At 38.2% G+C, this 24,056-nt stretch overlaps 1 protein-coding gene across 1 annotated transcript; it reads left to right on the plus strand.

The window, feature by feature from the left end:
- The first annotated feature begins 214 nt into the window (after positions 1-214).
- On the plus strand, positions 215-21,566 carry CAT (catalase). Its single transcript, XM_049820103.1, has 13 exons — positions 215-496; positions 5,585-5,756; positions 6,787-6,897; positions 8,349-8,479; positions 9,408-9,512; positions 10,566-10,691; positions 12,056-12,247; positions 13,181-13,333; positions 14,498-14,636; positions 17,121-17,251; positions 17,907-18,014; positions 18,635-18,721; positions 19,181-21,566. The coding sequence occupies exons 1-13, from the start codon at positions 431-433 to the stop codon at positions 19,244-19,246; spliced, it is 1,587 nt and encodes a 528-aa protein (XP_049676060.1). The 5' UTR covers positions 215-430; the 3' UTR covers positions 19,247-21,566.
- Positions 21,567-24,056: the final 2,490 nt, after the last annotated feature.

Here is a 24,056-nt window from a genome sequence, read left to right on the forward strand (position 1 = left end):
ATTACACACACTCAAACCCCAGTAACGAGGGAACGCTTCAACCCCGCGCTTCCCTCACGCCGTCCCCCTCAAGCTGAGGCGACCGATTGCCGCCGGCACCCCCCCTCCCGCCTTCACAAGGCCTGATTGACGTTCCTCTCACCCATTCGCAGCTCGCGCTGCCCGCTGGGCGCAGAGCTATTGGCCGAGGAGGTAGCGGGGGGCGGGCGCAGCGTTGTGGGAGTGGGGGGTAGAAGCCGTAGGTGCGGTAACTCCCGCTACCTTCAGCTGCTGCTGCGGGGCGGCGGCGGCGGTTCCCCGCGGGGTGATCTCTCCGGTGCTGCCTCCTCGCTGGTTAGCGATCACGGTCCCGCCGGGCCACCCTGCTTTTGCTTCTCTCCTCCTCACCCCACCCTTCCAGCCTTTTGGGGGGGTCGCCTAAGCTTGCAAAATGGCTGACGGTCGGGACGACGCCTCGGATCAGCTGAAGCAGTGGCGGAGCCAGAGGGTCTCTCAGGTACCCGCCGGGGCTCCGCGGGGAGGGCTCCCGCCGTACGGTGGGAGGTCTGAGGGACTGCGCCCTTGGGCCCCGCTCTCCGTCCGGCCCGGCTGGCTGAGGCGGTAACGGTCCGGCCCGCTGTGGTGGTGGTGGTGGTGGTGGGGGACATGGCGGAGGGACGGTGGGCCCGCGGGCGGGATTGCCCCGCTTGCGGGGAGCGGCTGGGCCCCGGTGCTGGAGGACGCAGAGCCTGGGGCGTTCCTCTGGGTGGAAACCAGCCCGGAGGGAGCAGGGGCTTGGGGTGAAGAGCGGGGGGCAGACGGGTTATCCCGCGGGGCAGTGGCGGAGGGTGAGGAGCCCTCGCCCCTTAAAGGGTGGCTGTGGACTTGGTGCTGTGCCCGGGGAAACCCACGCACGGAGGGGCTGGCAGGTCCAGCTGGCCGGGAGCGACAAGGACGGTCAGCGCTGCTGGCACGGCGGCCTTGTCCGCAGCCTCTCCTCATAGGCAGGAAGGCAGGAATAGGGCTCGCCTGCGCCCCAGCGGGCAAGTCCTTGGGCAGAGATATTTTAATTTTTTTTGGTCTCAGATCGGATATTTGCATTTTCAGTTCTGCTATCACGTTGGTAGAACCCAGTGAAAATGTAACTGGGGAATATTATGGAAGATAAAGTACACTCGGCAGTATGTGGAGACTTGTTTGCCAGGTTGAAGTGGATTGGGGCAAGTGGTTGAGCAAAATAATGAGAACACGTAATCAACGACATGGCACTCGGTCTTCTGAAGATGTGGAGTATACCCCAAAATATTTGGATAAAAGCATAAATACTGCAGGAGCTGATTTCCCTTCTTTATCAGATCACTGTGACAGTTTCTGCTATGTATTTTTTGACAGAAATGTGTATTTGGCATTAAATACTTTTTCTGCTGGTTATACTAGTCAGCAGTCTTGCAAGACACCAGTGGATGCCTCAGTTCCCACTGTTCATAGTTGTTAAGCCATCTTGGTTTGTGGGGTTTTTTTCCCCCTTGGATTTAAAAGGTACTGTACAAAACCTACCTTCAGTGATGAATTGTGACTTCATCATATTCAAGTGTATTTCATAATATTTTATTTTTCTACCTTGAGTAACGCTTTTCACATGGATGTTGGCTTTTCTGTAACAAAGCAGTATTTGAATACAGGCCAAGGTTAATTTGAAGGTTGGGAGGCAACCCAAAGTCTGTGTTGCATAAGGAGTCATGAGACCTTAAGATAGAAAGTAGGGAGGACTTATTAGAATTTTAAAGTGACTTGTATACGGTGCAAAGTATCAGTAATGCCTGGAAGTATGTACTTTGATGTATGGTGTTTATAACAGCTGTGACTAAAATTCTCCTGGCTTTGTTTCCCTTCTTTCTGTCATGGCAGGTTAATGCTGTAATGAAATACATATGCAGATTCAAAAGTTGCTATCTTTTAAGGTTTTTACTGTTTGCAGCTCCCAACCATATGAACATATAGGCATCAAACAAACTCAAGTCCAAAAGTAGTATGAGAATTCTTTTTAAAACTAATGTGTTTTTTTCTCTCCCTTCACACTGATTGGACTTGTTTTGTGTGCCCTGCATAACATTAACCTGAAACTAAAGTGAATATATCCTACCATTTAAAAAAAAGAAAAAAAAAAAAAGTGTTTGTACTTCTAATGTGAATACTAGAAAGAGCCTTTCTGAAAGTCTGCCTACACAAAAGAGACTGTACAGCTGTAAAGCTGTTAAACTTTTTGGTGGCTTTAGTTTCAAAAAGTTGTGGGTTTAGCTACTACTTCTAGTAGTCTTAAATGTTAGCATTATAGAAGAAAGGGGGTTTAGACAACAGTATAACCTGTTGGTTTGAGAAGGGCTGTATTACTTCTACAAACCATTATTCTTTGTTGCATGCATAGTTTACAAATAGTATGCATGGGTTTTTTTCTACCCTTGAGGTAATCACACAGAAGGTATTATAAAAACATATGTGAATCAAAAGGCCTCAGAAAGTCTCCTTAAGACTAAGGATACACTTTTTCTTGTTTTCTTCTCTTTTACCAAGCTCTTGCAAGGGCTTTGTAGAGGAGAAGGTCATAGGTGTAGGTATATGCATTGTAGTCCTACCGCTGCATGGTTAAACCTACTGGACTGCTTAGAATTTATGAAGAATTCCAGGATAAATGAGACTCTAAGCCAACATAGCTTTTGTGTTTCTCAATGGACTGAGTGAAACTTGGTCACTGCTTCAAGATGACATAAGTATTAGTGATTTTAAAAAGTTGCTGTATGGACTGGAGGAGTCTTAAGAGCTATGTCTCATGTTAAAAAAAAAAAAAAAGTTACTAGAATCCAGTCCTCAAGTTTGCTCTTCTTAAAATTATAGTAGTCAGAATTCATAAATAGTACCGAAGCTGTACACATAGTTTTTGTGTCACAGGTTGCCTTAGAGTGAGGATGAAGTGGAAGTCTCTACGTGTGCGTAGAACACGTGGGAAGGATGGAAATGTCTGTATTGAATGATAACACAAGAAGGTTGGATAGGAAAATGCAGAATCTTAGGATTGGTAGGATCTGTTCTTTTTCATCACATTACAGCGAGCTTGCCTGTCTTAAATCAGTATGACAGAGTCATCAATAAAAAAAAAAATCAATCAATTAATTTATGATTAGAAAAATGAATACATTGGCTTTTATCTGTGAGAAACCTGAAGCTCTTAATCAGCAAAACTAATGAAAATAAAATAAAAATATTGGTAGTGCTGGAAGCTGGATTAAAAAAAAAAAAAGTAGTTCTCCCTAAGCAAACTGCCAAAAAGTTCAATTAAAAATGTTGTCATGTGTGAGCATTTTATAGTCTCATCATCTGCAAACTGTACCGTGTTCTGAGAGAGAGTTCTTCAAATCAGAGGTTTAGAGTAGGTGTCAAGGTGCGTTGCTTAAAACTGAGCAAAATATAAGGTAGGAAGCATGTGATATATAAGCAGTGGAAAGAATACTGAGAACAGTTTCTACTCTTGCATATTTCCCTTGACAAACTATAGATAATGTTTTGATTTAAGCAGATGTTCCTTTGACTTAAGCATACTTCAAAGGTAACTTTTCTGTATGTTTCTGAACATCAGTTTCCTGTTTGTAACCAGATATATATTGTCTTTTTTAAATGTTTGTAAAAATTTCAGTGTGGGTTAGGATTTCAAGCATACTTAAGGAGTTGAATTTATGCATATAGCTTTGTGCTAATTAAGTGGTGAATGAAGAATAAATAACCTAGTTATTTTGGTAATCGAAGCCAGCTAGAGTACTGTGTTGTGTATTAGTAAGAACACACTGGAAATGCAGTTATCCTGTCAAATGTCTTTCATGTGGTTATTCGTGTACCCAAGTTAAACAAAGGTGTATATAACTCTCCCTGTATACTCTGCCTCATTCAGAACTCTGGGTGTAGATGTATGAGTAATTGTTCTTTTGCCTGCCTTTGTGGGTTGCCTCTTGGAGGGGAAAAAAAAAAAAAAAGCCAAACTGGAGGCTAGTCTAGTTCAGTATACTCCTCCATGAGATACGGATGGGAATTTTGCCTGTAAAACACTTAAAGCAAAACTTGGATTGTCGGTATAGAAGTTGGAACCCCATAAAGTTGCTGATGTAATAATGAAGACCACCTCATCAGGGGTTATTTTTTCCTTCTCTTCACCATCCCTTCTCATTTATAGAACTTTAAAAGAAGGAGAACTAGTTGGGAGGGGATGAGTGAGTTTAATCTGGTGCATTTCCTGTGGTTCAGGTGCATGCATGCTACTGGCAGAAGAGGTTAGGATGTTACAGATAGAGAGCCCATATGGATGTATGTCAGTTTAGTGCAACATGTAACTGTGGATTTGGCGTTAACTGGTCACAATCTGTGACTCAGATATGAGCTCACCCTGTTGCAAACTTCTTTTTTCTTTCTTTGTACTAACTTCTATTCTGTTCTTCTAAGTCCTTTACAAGCATCACCCTGGCTCCTAACAATAAATGTGCTCCAGGAAAAACTGGCACCTGCAACCATCAGGTGTATGCAGCTGATGTACCTTTCTTCCTGTTTTCCATAGTATCCAGTAAAACAGGATTGCTGCCTTAGAGGAGCATATGACCCCATATGGGATACAGCCAAAGTCTTTTCTACTGGGACTTTTTTTTAAGCAAGTGGGAGTACAGTCAATTATACAGAGTTGCTGTATACACTCAATGCTACAGAGTTCCAGCAGCTGTTTCTTGAAGTTGTCTTGGAGTGACTGTTTTTTCAGGTATAGGGTCACTCCTACAATATGAGGTGCTGCAGCTCTAAGTAGCCTATGAGAATGGTTAACTTGAATTTGTTATGGAAGGGAGGGGGAAAGGATGAGTATGGGTTATCTTGGGCAGTTTCTTTAAAGACAATAAAGATGTTAGTAAAACAAAAAAAAAAGTTCTGGCTTGCTGTCCTATTGACAGTAGGGCTTCTTAGGGCTTTTGTTAATCTTAGTCATTCCATGGTTCAAGAGTTTAGAATGATGATTCCTCAGGTGCTCTTGCTTATGTTATTTTCCATAGCTCTTCCAGACCAACAGTAGTCGTGGGTACCCCCTTTTAGTCTTTATGCTGTGTGACTGTAGCTCTTCCCTTATGCTTCTGTCCCTGTACTGACATTACCTTCTTTGTCTCCATTCTCCCTTATTACTCTCTAGCAGCTGCTCCTTTTCTAGCTCTCTCTCTTCCCATCCTCTCCTGTTGAGGTGGGGGTAAACTGAACCTTAAGACATGTTTTAAGGTTGACACTTCATATTTTTCTTTAAGCAGGATAGGTAGTCTTAACAAGTAATATTTCTGAACCATGGAAAACGTTCTTGGATTATACATGACTTGAACTCCCCTTCTTATATAGCCCCAGACATAGTACTGTGATGATGTAGTTAGACATCTATATTTTCTGTAACTAGTTCCAGAATCGTATGTCATTTTGCTATATACTTGTTAATATGTCCTGTGATGCATAATGGTTGAATAGCCATGCACATTGTGTGGCTTAAATATAGAGGGTTTTTAATTTCTGATGTTGTGATACTGTCTCTTGCTTCCAGAAACCAGATGTCTTGACCACCGGTGCTGGGAACCCGGTAGGGGATAAGCTTAATATTCTGACAGTGGGGCCGCGTGGACCTCTTCTTGTTCAAGATGTTGTTTTCACTGATGAGATGGCTCATTTTGACAGAGAGAGGATTCCCGAAAGAGTTGTGCATGCAAAAGGGGCAGGTATGTTTAAAAACACATACTTTTTCTCTGTGTAGAATTAGACTTTAAAAAGCTTTTGAGTTAACACGTAGATTGTGATGGATAAATTGCATTATGTTACCTATAATTTAGTATTATAGATTATAATAAATAATTCTATATCAACAACAGTGGTAAGGCCTGGTTTAAAAGAACTGAATGCCAAAAATTGAAGCGATGAAAAACTGTTTTAAAAAAAAAAGAGAGAGAGAGAAATATATATAGCCCTTAGATTTTTATTGTATTTGCTGTAATCTCTGCTTCCTCTATCTGTTTCTCCATAGTACCCTATTCCTCTGAAAGGGAAGACTTACCCATCTCTATTTTTTAATGTCTGTTTGCATGTTATTTGATAGAGATTCTTGTCTTTGTCATCCAGTGTATCTGCCTGCCAAAGCAAGATAATGGCCTAATATTTAAATTAAAAAAACCAAAACCAACTAATTTTAAAATTTGTTATTGATCTTAGTAGGGTAGAACTGGCACCTCTGATTTCTGTTACATGTTGCCCTAGAAGAAGAAAACATGGGACTGAATTAATAATGTGAATGTACATGGGAAAAATTCCTCTGTGGGGGTGGGAAGAACTTTGTTGCTTCATCCAGCTTACAGGTAGACCAAAAATTCTGCAATGCTTATAAGGATTAAAGAAATACTTGTCTTGCTCTGAGATAAATATGCAAATCTTGGCTGAAGAGCATCCATCCAAAAAGCTACAGTCTGTTATTTTGCACAGTAGAAATGGGGTCTGTATTGCTGCTAGGAACTGTTAACAATCAGTTAAGGAGGGGAGAGTGAGCACCATGCAATTAGTAGTTTGTGTTAAGTAAATTTCATTTTGTGAAAATAAATTGAGTGTTTTAGTGCATAGATATGAACTGTGTTTAAACTGGTATATTTCCATGTTTCCTTTTGACTTAAAGTTGTGTGTTGGACCACAATAGAAGAACAGATATGCTGTGAGTGGAAGGAAGGTATCTAGATCTGATATTTTGAAATTACTTTTCTTCAGGAGCCTTTGGCTATTTTGAAGTCACTCATGATATTACCCAATATTGTAAGGCAAAAGTGTTTGAACACATTGGAAAAAGAACTCCAATTGCTATACGATTCTCCACTGTTGGTAAGGCTCTAAACCTATTGTGTATCTTCTTATGCGTGTGCCATAGTTACACTGATAGCAATGTTTGCATTGTGGAGCACCTCATGTACTTAAGGTAGTTTGAAATGCTTCCTGCCAACCAATTCCTCTCCTGTGAATTTCATTTAAATTGTAGGACCTTACGCAGCTTCTGCATCTTTCTGTCAGAGCTCTCTGTAGACATTTTTCCATCTGGAATGTGAGAGAAGGATAGCCTGAGCTATTTTTTTTCCTGACAGAAAGCTTGCTTTGTTTCTGGATGGATCATAATCAACACTTGCATACTGCAGTTTAACACTTGAAAGTTAAGTACCTATAATCTCTTATGCTGTGGGAAGGTTTTGCGGATGAATGCTGTAAAGTAAGTACTAGGCAAAGAAAAATAAACAATCTTCCATAAATAAACTCTTGTTTCTTGAAGAGCTGAATGCATAAACTAGCAAAGCCTTAAATGATACTGGTTAAAACATGCATTATGATCAATATATTTTCTGATAGAAGAATGATCTTTTAAAATGTATGTGTTGCTACTTTATCGGTATTTAAAAGAAGAGAAATCCTAATGAGGATTCAGTTCTGGGAGTAGTATTGGAGAGAACAAAGTAGTCCAGCAAGGCTCAAGGAGCTGCTGGGTTTGGCCTACTGGTTTTTCTCTGTGTCACCAAAACTTAGGAGTCATAGAATGTTACATGGGGAAAAGACATGCGGCTGAGTTTGCTTGGTGGACTGTGTGCTGAAGTAGGTTGTTGCATCGTTACCTTTCCTTTCCCTGCTCTGTTTGAACATGTTTCTTCCTAGCTATTCTGCAGTACACGATTTTTAATGAGAGAATGAGTGTCCTTGTTATTTCATCATGATGTTTAGCATTAGCTGTTCCTGAATATTTCTGGAAGGCTTTTGCTCAGGTATTGCAGTAGGCACTTTTGCTCTGGTATAAAGTTACCCATTGAAAGGACTGTTTTGAATAAAGCAGGAGGGGAATTAAAAGGGTTACAACTCTTCTATAATAAATTCCCTTTTTATTAGGCTCGCTATTTAGATTGCTGCCTTCCAAATGAGAGTTTTCACACTGGCATTTGATGCATAGAAACTAATATGTTTTTAGCTGATTCAGCCTTATAATCTGGTATTGTCTCTGTTAGTGATAATGCAAATTCCACTCTTAATTGTTTCAAGTGGAAAGTACTTGGGTTTTTTTCTTTCTTTTAACTGTGGCCCAAATGCTTGGGTGGGTGTCTGTTCACAGTTTGGAAACTTCCAGTGCCTGAAGTATTGTTGAAAATACACCCAAAATTCCTTGGTATAGAAAAGACTTTAATAAGCCCCACCCTTTTAAGATTTTATGGCATGTTCTCAAGCTCTATGTTTTTATGCTTACAATCTGTATGCATTTCCTATTATAACACTTCTATATGTTCATGTGTTTCTTCAAGCTGGAGAATCTGGGTCTGCTGATACAGTTCGTGACCCTCGAGGCTTTGCAATGAAATTCTATACAGAAGAGGGTAATTGGGATCTTGTGGGAAATAATACTCCCATCTTCTTTATTCGGGATGCAATGTTGGTGAGTAAGCACAAAAGATGACGGTACTTTGTGAAAGCATCCAAAAGTTTATTCATATCTTGTTCTTGCTTCACTGAGAAGCAAAAGCTGTTGTTTTGACACGTTTCAACTTTGTTGTTTGGTAGATGTTCTGAACATTTTTGACTTGAAAAGGTGTTAAATAAATAAATACATTTAAGAACTAATGCTTGATTACTTATGTGGTTTCATACCACAAATAGCGCACACATTTTTTTGTGTTTGCTAGTGCATATGCCACAGCAGAATAGCCAGTAAGTACATACATTATCGTGTTTTTAACTTCAGATCTAATCAGTTTCACTGGTGTTCAAATTAGCTGTTTGTAGACAGTTTTTTCATTCTGAGGCTATTTGGAGGTGGGGGGGGGAGACTTTTCACTTTAAAAGCTTCTTGCATTTTTTTTTTTTAAATCTTGTTTGTTTGTTTTTAGTATAAGTTTAACAATACTTTGTAAGTAGAGGGGCTTTCCTTGAGTGGAGGAGTTCTGCACAGATATTTTATGGTATCTCTGTATTCATTTACGAGTCAGATATTCAGTAGAATTCAGATACACAAATTTGAAAGGATTCCTCTTACTTTCAGTCCCAAAATGAATGAAAGCATTCTTTAGCTTTGAACAGCTTGTTTATCCTAATTGTATGTGTTTTGCTTTACCCTAATTTTACTGGTCTGTGAATGAATTTGGTTGCAGGAGGGGTATGACAATAGAAGATTTTTTTCAGTGATGTTACAACTTTGTCTCATCTTTCTGTGTGCTATTCCTTTCATAGTTAAGTGTATTGAAAAAACTGTTTGTCTTGTTTTGTACCAGGAGTTGCTTAGTATACCCTATATAATTTGGAGGTGTTACAGAACTTTTTTTTTTCTCCTCCCTCCTTCCACCCTCCTCCACTTCTGGACAAATTAGTTTCCATCCTTCATCCATAGCCAAAAGAGGAACCCTCAGACTCATTTGAAGGATCCAGACATGGTGTGGGACTTCTGGAGTCTTCGCCCTGAGTCTTTGCATCAAGTAAGGTCCTCCTTTGACTTTATTTTGTATGATTAAGAAAATCATGTTTTGACAAGCATATATTTTTAACTATCTCTTTCTTATGTTTTATCTAGAAGCCTACATAATCTTTTAGGAACAGTAAAGGTGAAAGATCTACAATAACTTTTAAGGCTACTAGTATGTGTTTCTACCCTTTTTTCTTTTAAAGAGTCTATGAAATGGGTGGGATTCTTCTGTTTTCATAATTGTATTTATATAGGGATGAATGGGAAGTTGCTAAGTTTTCTAACACTAAAGGAGTGGAGGTACTGGTGAACAGCAAACTGTTAATGTTGGAGAACAAGAGAATACTGGGAAAATAATTCTACCACATATAAGTTTATTTAAAGCTATTTGTAGCATACTAGATCAACTCAAAAAATGACTGGAGTTAACAGTGCATTCTAATTATTCAGAAATGTATTTGTATCTAAGAGTGATATGCAAAAAAGGCTAATATAAAATTTAAAATGTAGTTGTAATTTTTCTAAAAGAAAATGGGTTCATGCAGAAGCCTTCCAGTAATTAGTAATTGAAAAAAGTACCACCACAAGCATTGTTTGTGATCATAAACTTAAAAGAAAAGGAGCATTTTGAATATGTTTAAATGGTGGTATGTTTATTGCTTGAAGACTTTGAAGAACTAGTTGTCAAGGACTTCAGTGTTCAGATTTTGTCTTTAACCTGGGAAGAGTTCTTATTTATATTTGTAACTTAAATTATTCATGCTTACCTCCTCTGTGCTTACAGGGCAAATCAGAACATTCTCACTAGGTTAATGTCTTCACCAAATATATCATGTGGGCATAAAACTTCACATAGGCTTAATCCACGATTGTTCTTTGTGCAAAACCAAAGCAGTCTTATTTCATTAACACTCTTAAAACTTAAACTAGAAATTCTTCAAGGAATACATAACATTAAGATAGCTTCCAGTGATGTAGGTTAATGCAGTAAACGAGCTTTGTCTTGAATGGTCACTTTATCCTTGATCTGGTGAGTCCATTAATATTGTTTCATCCTTCTCTTCAGGTGTCTTTCTTATTCAGTGATCGTGGTATTCCTGATGGTTATCGCCATATGAATGGATATGGATCACACACTTTTAAACTGGTTAATGCTAGTGGAAGAGCAGTTTATTGCAAATTCCATGTGAAGGTATTGATATTTTTTTCCAGTTATCTATTGGAAGTGTACATCACATTGGATTAAAAAAAACCAATTTAAACAGGTTGGTTGTCTAAAAATGTTCTGTGACTTTTCAAGTTTAATTCAGAAAAGTCTTGTTAGTGCATTGACTCAATCAAAAAGGTGTGTGTGTTTTTTTTTATATTGGCTGCATGCCTTTAATAAATAAGACTGACATCATTGTTCTTGATACTACATAATAGGTATTTACTAGACTATAAAGAACTCTTCTTTGGGGAACTGTCTCTTGTTATTGGACAACTCAGTCTACTTGTGTGGTGAGCTCTGAGTATCTAGCTCAGCATTTCAGGCTCTTACCATTAGGTGTTTTGTGTGTGAAGCTGTGCAAGAACTTCCTATCGGACTCCCTCGCTATCATTCAGTGCAGATGCAAGAATCCTCTAGCCCTCTGGAAATGTATTTTATTTGGTGTGTGATATGTTCCTGGCTACACAGTAGTTTGGGTTCAACAGGTGCTCCTTCAGGTAAAAGTTCTCTCAGTCTGGATCTGGTTTTTGTCCCCATTTATCTTCTGGATATGAGCTGCATTGATCTAGTATTTTGAAGGTGACCTCAACTGTACTCCAAAATATAAAAGCTCTGTTTCCAAGAGCTCTGAAGCTGAAGCTCACAGAACCTCACAGAACTTCCACACTTTTGTGAGAAAAAAGTCTCCAGCATATCTTGCTTGAAAACAACTTCCCTTTGAGGTTTTAAAGGCTACACAGCTTCTTACCTCATTAGACTTTAGTGGAGGCTGGACATCTACCTTTGAAGCAAGACTTTGGAAATCATTGTGTTAAACTAAGAGGGATTGTGTAGCAGCTTTTAGTGTTGAAGTTGTCAAAAGCTTATTAAAATGAGATTTTAGTTAGTGCTAAAGATGTCACAGAAATAGGGGTGGGGGGTGGAAAATTGAGATTCACGTAGAATCCAGAACTTTCAGCCCTTGGGGCTGCAACTGTTTTCTCACTTTGTTAGCGTGTGATCTGTAGGAAAAGGTGGGATGATGGGACAGTGAACAGCACTCTGCCCTGTAAGGGGAGAGGGGAAACCTCTTTACTTGATGTGCTGCAGGGATCATATCTTCAAGTTTGATGTCTTGCATTCTGTGGTATAGCATTACGTATTTAATTCACTTTTATCAGAGAACTGTTTTTTATCTGGAAGGCAGCTGTTGAATGTGCTATTATTCTGAACCCAAATTATTGGGGATTGGAACATGGACAATCACAATCTTGGATTATAAGTTTTGTTAAAGCACATTCTTATTAATGATTTCTGTAATACTTTTTGCATGTTGTAACTGGTGCTACTGCTTTTATTGCTTTTAGACTGACCAGGGCATCAAAAATCTTTCTGTTGAAGAAGCAGGAAGATTGGCTTCTACTGATCCTGATTATGGAATACGTGATCTTTACAATGCCATTGCCAGGGGGGACTATCCATCATGGTCTTTCTACATTCAAGTTATGACATTTGAAGAAGCAGAGAAGTTTCCATTTAATCCTTTTGATTTAACTAAGGTATCTGTGATGCTGTTGTGAATATTCAATTTCAGCTAGTTTAAGAAAGGTCATGAGATCAAAATGTAGCAAATGCCAGAACTGAGTTTATCTATAAAAAAAGTGTAACAATTTCTGTGGATTAGCAGTGTTTTCTTACTAGTGCCTATCAATAAAGTTAGTCTGTCTTTTTTTTTTATTCTTCCCTTGTGTTTTTTAAGCGTACTCTTTATTATATGGTCATGATGAGTCAGAAACTCTGGAGATGAAATTACATTGATGTTATATCTGATGTTACTCTTCCTCAGTGACATATGGATAGGGCTTGATTCCAGGCCTGTAGATTACAGCTGCACTGGACTTCTGAAGTGTGTTCTCAGATCATACAGTCACACCCTGAGCTCGCTAGTTTTAAGTGTTATTGATAACATAGCTTCTGACTGTTGCTCTGATTTTGTCAGACTTCCAGTTGCTGTTCCAAGGAATGGCTTGTTGAAAGACTGTAGACTTGTTTATTACTTTTTTATTCCTCTAATATTGCTCTCCCAAAATGGCTAAAGACTTTTAAACTTGAAAGTACACTTGAAAAGCTAATATGACAAAAAAAAAAGGCTAAACTAGTTGTATTTTGAAGTAGCTGAAAACAATTATGCTACCAGTTCCACTGATGATATTGCATTCCTAGGCAGTTTGTCAAGTGACTGTGGGTATTTCATTTAAGTACTCGAGTGCTGAGATTATGCTGGGATGGTGAAACAAGTTGCATTAATACTCTGTATTAATTGCAAAAGACTCTTAAAATAAGACATTTCTCAATGTTTGTTAGCAAAAAATAAATTTCTTCAGTAATGTATTTTCTCAATCAAGACTTAAATCAAGCAAATGCTGCCTACTAATTATTTAAGTTGCATAATACTATAATGTTGATTTTAATGTGTGTGTGTTGTCTTATAGATTTGGCCACATGGTGACTACCCTCTTATCCCTGTGGGAAAGCTTGTCTTGAACAGGAATCCTGTCAATTACTTTGCAGAGGTGGAACAGATGGCATATGATCCTAGCAACATGCCACCTGGTATTGAACCTAGCCCTGATAAAATGCTGCAGGTAAGCTACAATGCACGTAAGATTTTACCTGAAGAGCATTATGTTTGCTTTGCTGTTTATGAAAGCATTCCTATTCCTGTTTGTGTAGCAGCAGTAAACCTGACAGATGGAAAGCAACTATTTATTTATTTATTTAGGTGGTTGATTTTTAATGATCACCATTTGATGTACTCATCCAAAATTTAAATATAAAGAGAACGGAAAAGAGCTAAAGGAATAGAAAATCTAGAATTTAGAGAATCTGCAACGACTATCAACGTTGATGGGGAAATCTGTCACTCTGAGAACTATAGGATAAAACCATAGCAGCAATGCATGTTTATTCATGCTTTTACAGTATAGCTTACGATTATATACTCTTAGGAGTGTGAGAGATGGACCTCAAATGTTCTAAAATACAGATATAATTAATCCCTGATATAAACCACAAGACTATTCTCTAGAAGTAGTATCAGATTTTTTTTAACAGGTCAGAATATCTGATAAGACTGGCTGCAGTAGACTATGCCATCTGCAGAGTCACAGATGCTTCCATGTTATGATTTTTCAGATGAAAATCAGATTGTTGTTTCAAATGATATCTGTGGAAACAAGAAGGTATTTTGACAGTTTTAACAGGATAAACTCTTGAACCATTATGCAGTTCTTTTGTTTTGCCTCTCTTTGCTCCCACAAACTTCATGGTCAGAATCAGTCTGTCTTCTTGGCATCCAGATGTCACTAGAACTGCTTCAAATTCAGATCAGTTAATAAATAAGGGACTACTGTATTTCAGATGTAATCAATTTTTAAATCTAAGCTTGACAATAAGTAGGAAAATATTATATTATTCTTTAGTGATATTTAGCACAGTTACAGTCATTTTCATCTCTACATGTGTAACCATTTTGCTGCTTCAGAATAGATGTAGCATTCTGAAATTGGTAGGAAATGCCCAGTCTGCACAAATGCAACTCAACCTGCCATTCTTCACTGGTATTCCAGCAAAGTTAGTTTGTGGCTTAGTGTCACTTTGGACATAATTTGAAGTATTCAAGAATATATATGCAAAGGAAATGGTCTTTTCCCTTTCACATTTTAATGTATAGTGCTTTGAATTGGGATATACCACTTAAGTGATCTCGTTCAGCAAGTAGTAGTTAATGTTTGTGGTAAATGTTTTAGGGTCGTCTTTTCTCGTATCCTGACACTCACAGACACCGTCTGGGACCTAACTATCTACAAATTCCTGTGAACTGCCCCTTCAGAGCTCGTGTGGCCAATTACCAAAGGGATGGACCAATGTGCGTTTCTGACAACCAAGGTAGTAATGGAAATATCCTTAAATATAATGATACTTATGCATGTACTGCAGAATTCTTTTCTCTTCGTGGGGGATTTAAGATATTGACTAAACAGATCATTTTACTGGATATTACTTATTATGCTATAAGAAATGCTACTTTTTCTCCTCAACCGTTCAGTGTCTCTTGTGACTTTTTCCCCCCAACTCAAACACCACTGTATAACTCCCTGAGCTTCAGACTTGGTAGCCTGTTTTTTTTTTTCTTTTATGTGGAAACTGTTCCTTACCTCTCATAATATTTGTCAACTTTTTAGTACCTTTACTTATATTACTAGATCCTTTTTGAGTTTAGCAGGCCTCACCTGCAGTTGTTACAAATCCACCAAATGCTGTTTTCTGTAGAGTGCCCTGAATTTGTCCATGTGCCATTTCTAATACTTTCTTTCACTCAGTGCTTAGCAGCAATCAAAAAGTAATTTACTTTAAACTATTGTAAATAAATTAAAGAACTGTTTTGTGATAGGTAATGACATATCTTAGAACCCATGATTGTGCATGCATAAACTTACTTGTATTTCTGTTCCCCATGTGAATTACATTGCAAATAAAATTGTTTTCAGAAAAGCAATTTTCATCCACTGTTTTGGTATTGTGAGATTATGTGTCAGCATAATTAGCTAGCTTTGATTTTTGACTAAGTTAAAGTTTACAGAGGCTAAATGTCAATTTATTATTTGCTCCCTTTTTGGGTAACTTTATGAATGTGTTGAATAGTACTAGTCCTCACACAGATCCTTGAGGAGGGTCTACCTGATTAATTCTTCCTACCACAAAAAGTGACCTTTTATTCCTCTGTTTCCTATGTTCTTGATATGATGCTAATTGACAAGATACTGACTCTTATCCTGTTATCTCCTGTTTGAGGGATCTTGTTGAAAGCATTCTTAAATCTGAATATGTTGTATTGCCTTCATCGCTCTTATTTGTGTATCCATTGTATGTCTTGTCCATCTTGTACATGTATTCTGCTGTAAAGCATAAGCATGCTTGTGTAGATTACAGAATGCATTCTCTATGTCTTTTTTTAAGACTTTAAAAGAAGCACATGGATGTTCCTTATACAACTTCAGTCTTGTGTGAAGTAGTTGATAAGTCTCTAAGTGTTTTTCAGTTTGATGTATGTAACTTCTACTTGGTATAAACAGGCTAATTTTTAATTTTGTAAACAACAGGGTGATAAAGAGGGGCGGGGGGTGGTTCTTGGTTCCTGAAAAGTAGAATGTTTGTCATCTTTACATACTTTTTTAGAATGGATGTATGTCTCTCTTATTAATCCAGGAAAGGAGACTTTGTTTGAATGTTTGGACAGCAGATGGGGAGTTTGTTTAACAGCATAAAAACCAAGTGAAGCTTAAGATGTATTTAAAAACTTACAAATAGGCCTTTTAAGAGAAAGGGGGTTTGCAGGAGAACACCCTCAGTCAAATGAATTCAGTAATGTGCCTAGTTTATGTTCCTTTAAAGACTTCTAGAAACATGCTTGTTAAAGGGACTTAATTGAAAAAATTCTGAAATATTAATTATTTAAAATGAAAAAACATGCCAGAGAGCTTATTTCTCAGAATTTAATTAGTACCTCTTTGTTTCTACTTCTAGGTACAAATCTATTCTAAAAATAAGAGGTGGCCTAAATGTCTTTGAGAAATCTGCATTTGTATTTTTTTAAACTTAAAGACTGACCTTCATCTACTCAGTCCACTTTGTTAAACTGCTTTGCTTTCTGATTTCCAAGAGATTGCGAAAGGCGAGAGTATAAATGCCAAGACTAGAGCTTTAACTTTGCCTCTGTTCAGCAGGTTATGTTCTGTCAGCATTTGCCCGGTAATGACTGTTTACACCCGAGAGTAAACAAGGATATACTTAAGCTATGTTTCATGCCAAAACACTGTATTCCTCTGGGCTATCAATTCTAATACTTGCTGAGGGAAGAGAGGGAAATGTTTGGAAAACAAGAACTTGAGAACCGCTGCTTCTGTCCAAGAACAGATAATAAGTTTCTCTTTATGCAGTTCTGTAAATTCATTATGTGTTTAAAATAAACCCGCTGCATAGTTAAGTAGTACTTCAAATATGCAGACGAAAGTGTATTTTTATGTTGCATTGGACTAAAACCTTGAATAACTTCCATGACTTTGTCTATTAAAATTGTTGTGAGAGTGGCCAGACCTCCTTATTTCTGAAACGAATTAATTTTTCCCCCCAAAAAGCTGTTGAAATTCTGTTTGCAAGTGCTTATAAGCACTGGCTTGAAGATACAGCTCCTGATAGCGAGCTGTACTTGAACAGAAAAATGCTGACAACTGTTTTTAATAAAGTGAATTACAACTGGGTAATTGATTTAGGTTCTTCTAGGCAAAGAACGTTTTTTGTCTTCTGACTTAATCTGAGAGACCTGGCATCTGACTGTTTTGGTTTTGTGGGGTTGTTCTTGTTTGTTTTCAGGTGGTGCCCCGAACTATTATCCAAATAGTTTTACTGGTCCAGAAGATCAGCCTTTTGTAAAGGAGAGCCGTATGTCCGTTTCGGGAGATGTGCAGCGCTTCAATAGTGCAAATGAAGATAATGTGACTCAGGTACGATGTATGAAAAGGCTTTATATTGCTTGTTACATAAGATAAGTTTATAGGATGAGTTTGAAGAATATTAAGAAGAATCATTCAGACATGGCTCCTCTCTGAAGCATCTGAGATAATCTGAAGTTCAGCTCTCATGAGAGCTTGGAAGACCTCCATACAGCTAAATTGCATGAATAACTGAATTTTTGCTGACAGGACAGTTAGCGAGTTCTCACAGACCTTTGCCATCCATATTCTGGGCCCTAGTATCTAGAGGTTGTGACTTGGTCATCTTGCGGTTAGCATCTGCAGATACGCGAACTAGAGTATGCATGTAATGTCATGATGAATTCCTAAATTGAACCCCAACAGCAATATCTGCTTTCATTAATTCAATAAGCAACAGTTATTTCAAGCTAGAAATGGAAGGAGTTGTTAGCAGGTTTGCCTAAAACCAATCAAACACACGCCACACCACCCCCCCACCCCCCAAGTTGGTTGCCTTTTGAGTTTAAGTGTTTTGAGTATTTTAAGTGTTGCCCAACTAGTAAATGAAAGCTATTCTTTTTCAGTAATAATGAATCCTAGGAGTCTAGTAAGTATTATTGGCTGGTACAGGTAGAATGGCTCGCTTTGGGGAATTTCAAACTAAAACTTTGTTTCCAATCGTAAGGTGCGAGAATTCTATACCAAAGTGCTGAAGGAGGATGAACGCCAAAGGCTGTGTAAAAATATTGCTGATCATCTTAAAGATGCACAACTCTTCATTCAGAAGAGAGCTGTAAGTGGCCTGCTTGGTTTTTAGCCTTTGCTCTTTATTCCAGGTTTTTTGTAGTCTAGTAACTTTGTCAAAATGGAAATATGCTTATGGAAAGGAAGATCAGGAATTCTTCTCTGAGAAGGCAACTTCTGGATTTTTCTTATGCAGGAATTCAATCCAGAACACTTAAATATGTGCCTATTTGCATAATATAAATAATGTATAACATGTTAAAGTCACTTTTTCCTGATGGGAAGAATGGGATCGATGTTGAACATCAAAGATGTCATTATGTGTTTAGCTTGGTGTTTTAAAAATCAGGTGACTGCCAGTGTAATATTTTGCTCTAAACAAGGAAGAGGCAGTGAGTGCCAGGGAGTGATTGGATCTTTATCCTTCCCAATGGAACTTTGTTTTAATCAGGAAAGAGGTCTATGTGAGATAATAGAAATAGTGTTTGAAGATGTTCGTAGCTCGTTTCTGGCTGTCAGAATTAAACTTTTTGGGAAAGGTTTTCATCTACTTCTTCCTTATGATATGTACTGCTTGCAGGCCACAGAGCAGAAAATGTATTAAAGAGAATACATTTGAAGTGGAGGAAGGAGTTCTTGCTGCCTTTTCTGTTCTGTCTTCCTGTTTAGGTGAAAAACTTCACTGATGTTCATCCTGACTATGGTGCCCGTATTCAGGTTTTGCTGGACAAATACAATGCTGAAAGTGGGAAGAAGGTATGTTAATGATTTCTGTAGTTGAATTTTGACTGACTGAATTATTATCTTGGCTTCTTTTGTAAATCCAACTAAGTGAGAAATTGGTCTTGATTTCCATTTGGTTTCAATGGGAGAAGTTGGTGCATGTAGAATTACAAAACGAGGAAACATCACTCTAATTATATTTAATTAAATGTTGATTAACCAATGATGTACAATTACTTTGTTCCAGTTGGGGTTTTTTTTAAGGCTTCTTGAAGATAACTATATGTGATATGCGATGTGTTCAGGTTGATTCTTCAGACCAAATGATGACCCATTCTTGGTAACAAAACATTTCCACAAGCCTTTCCTGGGCTCAGTGCTTGCTGCAGAGAATATCAACATTGTTGCTTCAAGTGCTCATTTTTTTTCTGAAGTTCCGCTAACTACTTTTAATGGAACTTGCTCTGAATATTTCTTTTGTATTACTTTCAGGATATAATTAGGACATACACACAGAACACATCTCCTGTGTCTGCCAAAGAAAGATCCAACTTGTAAGGTGTGCTGCAGAGATTTCCTCTATGAATTTTGCGTCCTTATAACTGCAGAACAACCTATTGAAGATGTTCATGAATGTAGCAGACTTCCGCACAAATACAGAAGTGTTTTACAGGCTTGATTTATTAAGCTTTCAAGTGCCTGTATCTGTATTGGAAACTAGGTAACACAAGCTAACAATCCTAGTGCCTTTCAACACTAGTTCTTTACTGCTTATTAACAACATATGGTGTTTCTAAGGAAATTCATGATTAAAAGTTGTCTTCATTTCTAGAAGCAAACATAAGATGAATCAAAATACTGTTTCATTTTTTATTGTAAACCTTTCCTGGCTAAATCACACAATAGAACTTCTATAATAATACTGTGATTATCCTTACGGGTAAACTTGTTCATGTTAAAAAGTTGGTGTTGCTCAGTATTTCTAATAAAGTAGTTATCTGTATGTATTTTGTAGAAACTTGCTTTGAATTTCATTTTTGACCTTCCAGAAGTAAAATGATATGTAGTAGTTTGGGTAAAATGTTGGTTATGTCTCATTCCTTGTGATCAAAATGAAGCTAACTAGAAAGTTTAATCTGAACATAGGTAAATTTTATTCCCAATATATATTTTAAGATAATCTTTGCTTAATAATGGTAGATTGGAATATAACTGACCTAAGGGAGACAGGAAAGGATATTTTCTTATTACATACACTTTACAACTAACTTGTTTGCATCTTACAGTTCTTTAGGGGGGGAACTGTTCCTTCTAATCTGTAAGAATTAAGTAGAACAACATTAATTTTCCAAGTGTCTGATGAATTAACCTCCAAATGCATAAATATTTTTATCTTGCCAAATTCAAGCTCAGGCACTTTCAAAACTATTCCCAATAGTTCCTGAAATTCTGTTATTTTACTGCCATAATCTGATATTGCTATCTACGGATGAAGCCAGAGCTAGTTTTCAGAGTTAGATGTCAATTAAAGTGGCATGTTTGTGTGAATGTGGGTATCTATAGCTAGATATACATATAAAACCTGATTTTAGGCATGTTATAATGTTGCCTAGTGTTTGCAATTTAGTTAATCAGTGCAAAAGATTTTGGAACTCTTTGGATTGAAAAGTGTTCCCTATTATTATTCCTTAGATCCGAAGGAGTTTCGTTAGTAATATTATTTTTGTCTTCAGTCTTGGAGTATAATCAGATCTTACTAATTGGCACAGAATGGAAGTGTTTATATTTGAGAACTTAGAGCAATAATTAAATGATAATTACGGAATTTCTGGACACTACCTTGGTTGAATCTTAGTAGTGGTCGCCTAAGAAAACACATCGTCGGTATCTGAGCGCTTTACTATACAAGCCTACAACAAAACCAAGGCTTAAACTACTGTTTTATAAGGGCCAAAATCCCACCTAGTATTTTTTCCTAGCTAATTATTTGGAAATTGTTACCCAGTTATGGGGTAATTAATGTCCAAGCTGACTGTTGGAGTTTTGAATAAAAAAATCTGTCATACCTGTTGCACATTGAAATTAGTCCTAACAGACCAGAAAAGTTTCAGGAGTGTGCTCAGGAGGATCAGGCAATTCACCATACATCTAAAGTCCTGGCAAGTTATCTGCCTGCTACTTCTTCCTCTTCCCTTGTCAAAGAGAAAGATAAGTGTGTATGTGTAATTAGTCCAGATCCCAGTTGCACAGCGTTACTCTTCGTTTGCAATATTTGCTTTCCTTGTTTGCCTGCTGACACTGCCTCATGAGCATTTGAATTGGAAAAAGCATGAATGATGATACAAAAGATTTCAGAGCCCAGCTACCAGCTCTTAACTCAAGCAAATGTTACACAGATGTCAAATCATAGCAGTTTTTTTCTTGTCAATGCATTTCTAGGTCTGTGTTGAGTTGTATTTTGAATAGGAGTACTTTCTGATTTGGGATTTAAGTATGAACTGGAATTCCAAGAAGTGATGGCAAATAAATAAAGAAGAGTAGATACTAAGAGCTATTCCATTAAACTGTAGAAAGCTATTTCTCCATCTCATTCATCTACCGATCTATTGTGAAAAATAAGCTGTGATACAGATGCAGTAAAGTAATACGAACTGATAGCCTACTCTGTTCTGGGATTCAATTGGATTTTTACCTATCAGACAGGTGGGAGCTGAAAGAGCTACATGAATGGGTGGGAATATTTCTGGCTGGAACATAGAACCCTAATGAGTTTTGGAAAAGAATAAGCAAGGCTTAATCTTTAATTTTTGTTGTGTCTGCTGAATGAATTATATTGTCTTCCTCTTCTATTTCTGAAATAAAACTGAATTTAAAAATGTCTTGGCAGCATGTTGTCTGTTTTCTGTGTGACTGTTTTCAAATAGTTTATTTTATTCTGGGAAGTTCATACCTTCACCTGTTTTTTGGAGATCATGCAGAGGCTGTTCTGGGTAATTGGTATCTATTTCAGAACTTCGTTATTTGCCCTGACTGCCAGCAAAGGCCTTGGACCCAGTGCTGATGCTTGGAATTCACATGCAGGGGCCAAGCACTAAATTCTGCTCAGCTCTGATATGTGAAATTACTTCTCTTTAATTTCTTATGCCTTCAGAACAGGCAATGCTGCTTATGTCTGTGGTACAATGGTGCCTACAATTGTGTGTACCGTATGGATGGGAAGAAGTTGCTGTCCTGCTTTACTGTGGGTTTTGTTGATGATGCCTTACTTAAGCCTCTGTTTGCTGAAGAACCTTTTGATCTAAAAACTTTGGTGGCAATTTACAGAATTGTCATGAGGTTATCTAAGTTTTTTTTTTCATCACAGTTCACTCAAATTTTAGTGAAGGACAGTTCTTAATAAGTTAACAGAACACGCAGAGTTGAAATACAGCCCTTGTCTCAAAGCTACCACACAGCCTTTTAAAAAACTGTCAGTATAGAGATTTATTCTACATCTGTATTACCTGAATGTTCAGTTCTGCTTTTCTTATTGCAGTATGTTGTTCCTAAATCTCTACTTTTTGTTTCACAGGTAAGGAACTGTGTGCTTCGTGCCTCATTGTGCATTGTAAGGTAACCTTTCCAAAACAGTGGATAAGTACACCTACCGACCGTATGGTGGAAAGGGCACTGTGACATGAACTTGTGGAGGTTTTAGTAGAGCGTTTAACATAGACAGCTATTTTATTAACTTTGTCCAGGTGGCCTTTATCTGACTATGTCCATAAATGATTATGAATATAATCAATTCTACAGCGATTTATACTAGTTTAGAGTAGAGGTTAGGCTAAAATTTGGGTGATGTCAAGTCAGAAAAGAAAATCAAGCACTAGGGAATGAGGAAGAGAGAGGAAACATCTCGTGCAGTAATGTTGAGAAGACATAGAATGGGCTAGGTGGGTAGTATGTACCTTCTGCAGCTACCTTTGTTTTGAAAACTCGAAATTTCAGTGTAGCTGTGCTTAAAAGACTGACCTATGTTCTGTCCTGCTAAACCGACTGTGACAAGTAGTATACAGTAAAATTTGTCTTTTTCAAAAGGCATTGAGAGGGTTAGGCAACACTGAAAGAATAATAATGCTCTTCAAATACACAAGATGATAAATCTAATTATGGCTATTTACTGTGAGAATAAAAAGACTGTGTCTTGTCATGTAAACAATCTCACTTGTGTTTTGACTGACTTGGGTGTTCTTCTCAAGTAAAATCAAATACTCCTATGACAGGTTGTTGCAATACAATTTTCAGTTATGTGTAAAGGAGAATTGCTCAACGCTTTCCTATTACTGTTTTATTTTAGATGCACATCTGTAACAGTGGAATTGAGAATGAATTTGAGACTTACGTTTTGGAAATTACAGCTTCTCCCGGAGTACCTCTCCATCTCATGGGCCCTTCCCCTTTATTCCTAGGTCATCTTCCCTTTTCCAAAATGTTTGGACTTGAGTAGCCAAATGCAGCAGCGGATTCCAGAATCTCAGCGGACGTTTGTTGCAGTGGGCTGTGCCAGGAGGTGGGTGAGTATAGGGGATTGCTAAATCTTCTTCAGGGGAAAAAGGGTGCGGGAAGAAGACGGGTGTGTGCCCCGTGACTGTATTTCCCAGTTGTAAATGAGCAGGTCCTGAGGGGTCTCATTTGGATGCACACGTGCTGCATGGGCTGGTATTCTGGCATGCAGTAGGAGTCAGAACTCGTCATTCAGCCTTCGTGTGCCTTAACTCTGCAGGTTTTTAAAGGCAATAATACCCTAGCCTCAAGTCAAACCTTCCTGTAACTTGGCACAAGAAAGATGTGGACCTATTGGGAGTGGGTCCAGAGGAGGGCCACAAAAATGATCAGAGGGATGGAACACCTCTCCTATGAGGAAAGGCTGAAAGAGTTGGGGTTGTTCAGCCTGGAGAAGAAAAGGCTCCTGGGAGCCCTTATTGTGGCATTTCAGTACTTAAAGGAGGCTTATAAGAAAGATGGGGAGACTTTTTAGTAGGGCCTGTAGTGATAGGACAAGGGGTAATGGTTTTAAACTGAAAGAGGGGTTAGATTCAGACTAGATATAAGGAAGAAGTGTGTTAGTGAGGATGGTGAAACGCTGGAGCAGGTTGCCTGGAGAGGTGGTGGATGCCCCATCCCTGGAGACATTCCAGGTCAGGTCAGACAGGGCTCTGAGCGACCTGATCTGGTAGAAGATGTCCCTGCTCGTTGCAGGGAGGTTGCACTAGATGATCTCTAAAGGTCCCTTCCAACCCAAACCTATTCTATGATTCTTTCTGTACTTTTGAGTTTTGTTTGCTGTGGGTTTTGGGGTTTCAAACCAGTACTGCAGAAGTGGATC

The sequence above is a fragment of the Accipiter gentilis genome, chromosome 17 (assembly GCF_929443795.1).
Source record: "Accipiter gentilis chromosome 17, bAccGen1.1, whole genome shotgun sequence".
In the NCBI taxonomy this organism is placed as follows: Eukaryota; Metazoa; Chordata; class Aves; order Accipitriformes; family Accipitridae; genus Astur; species Astur gentilis.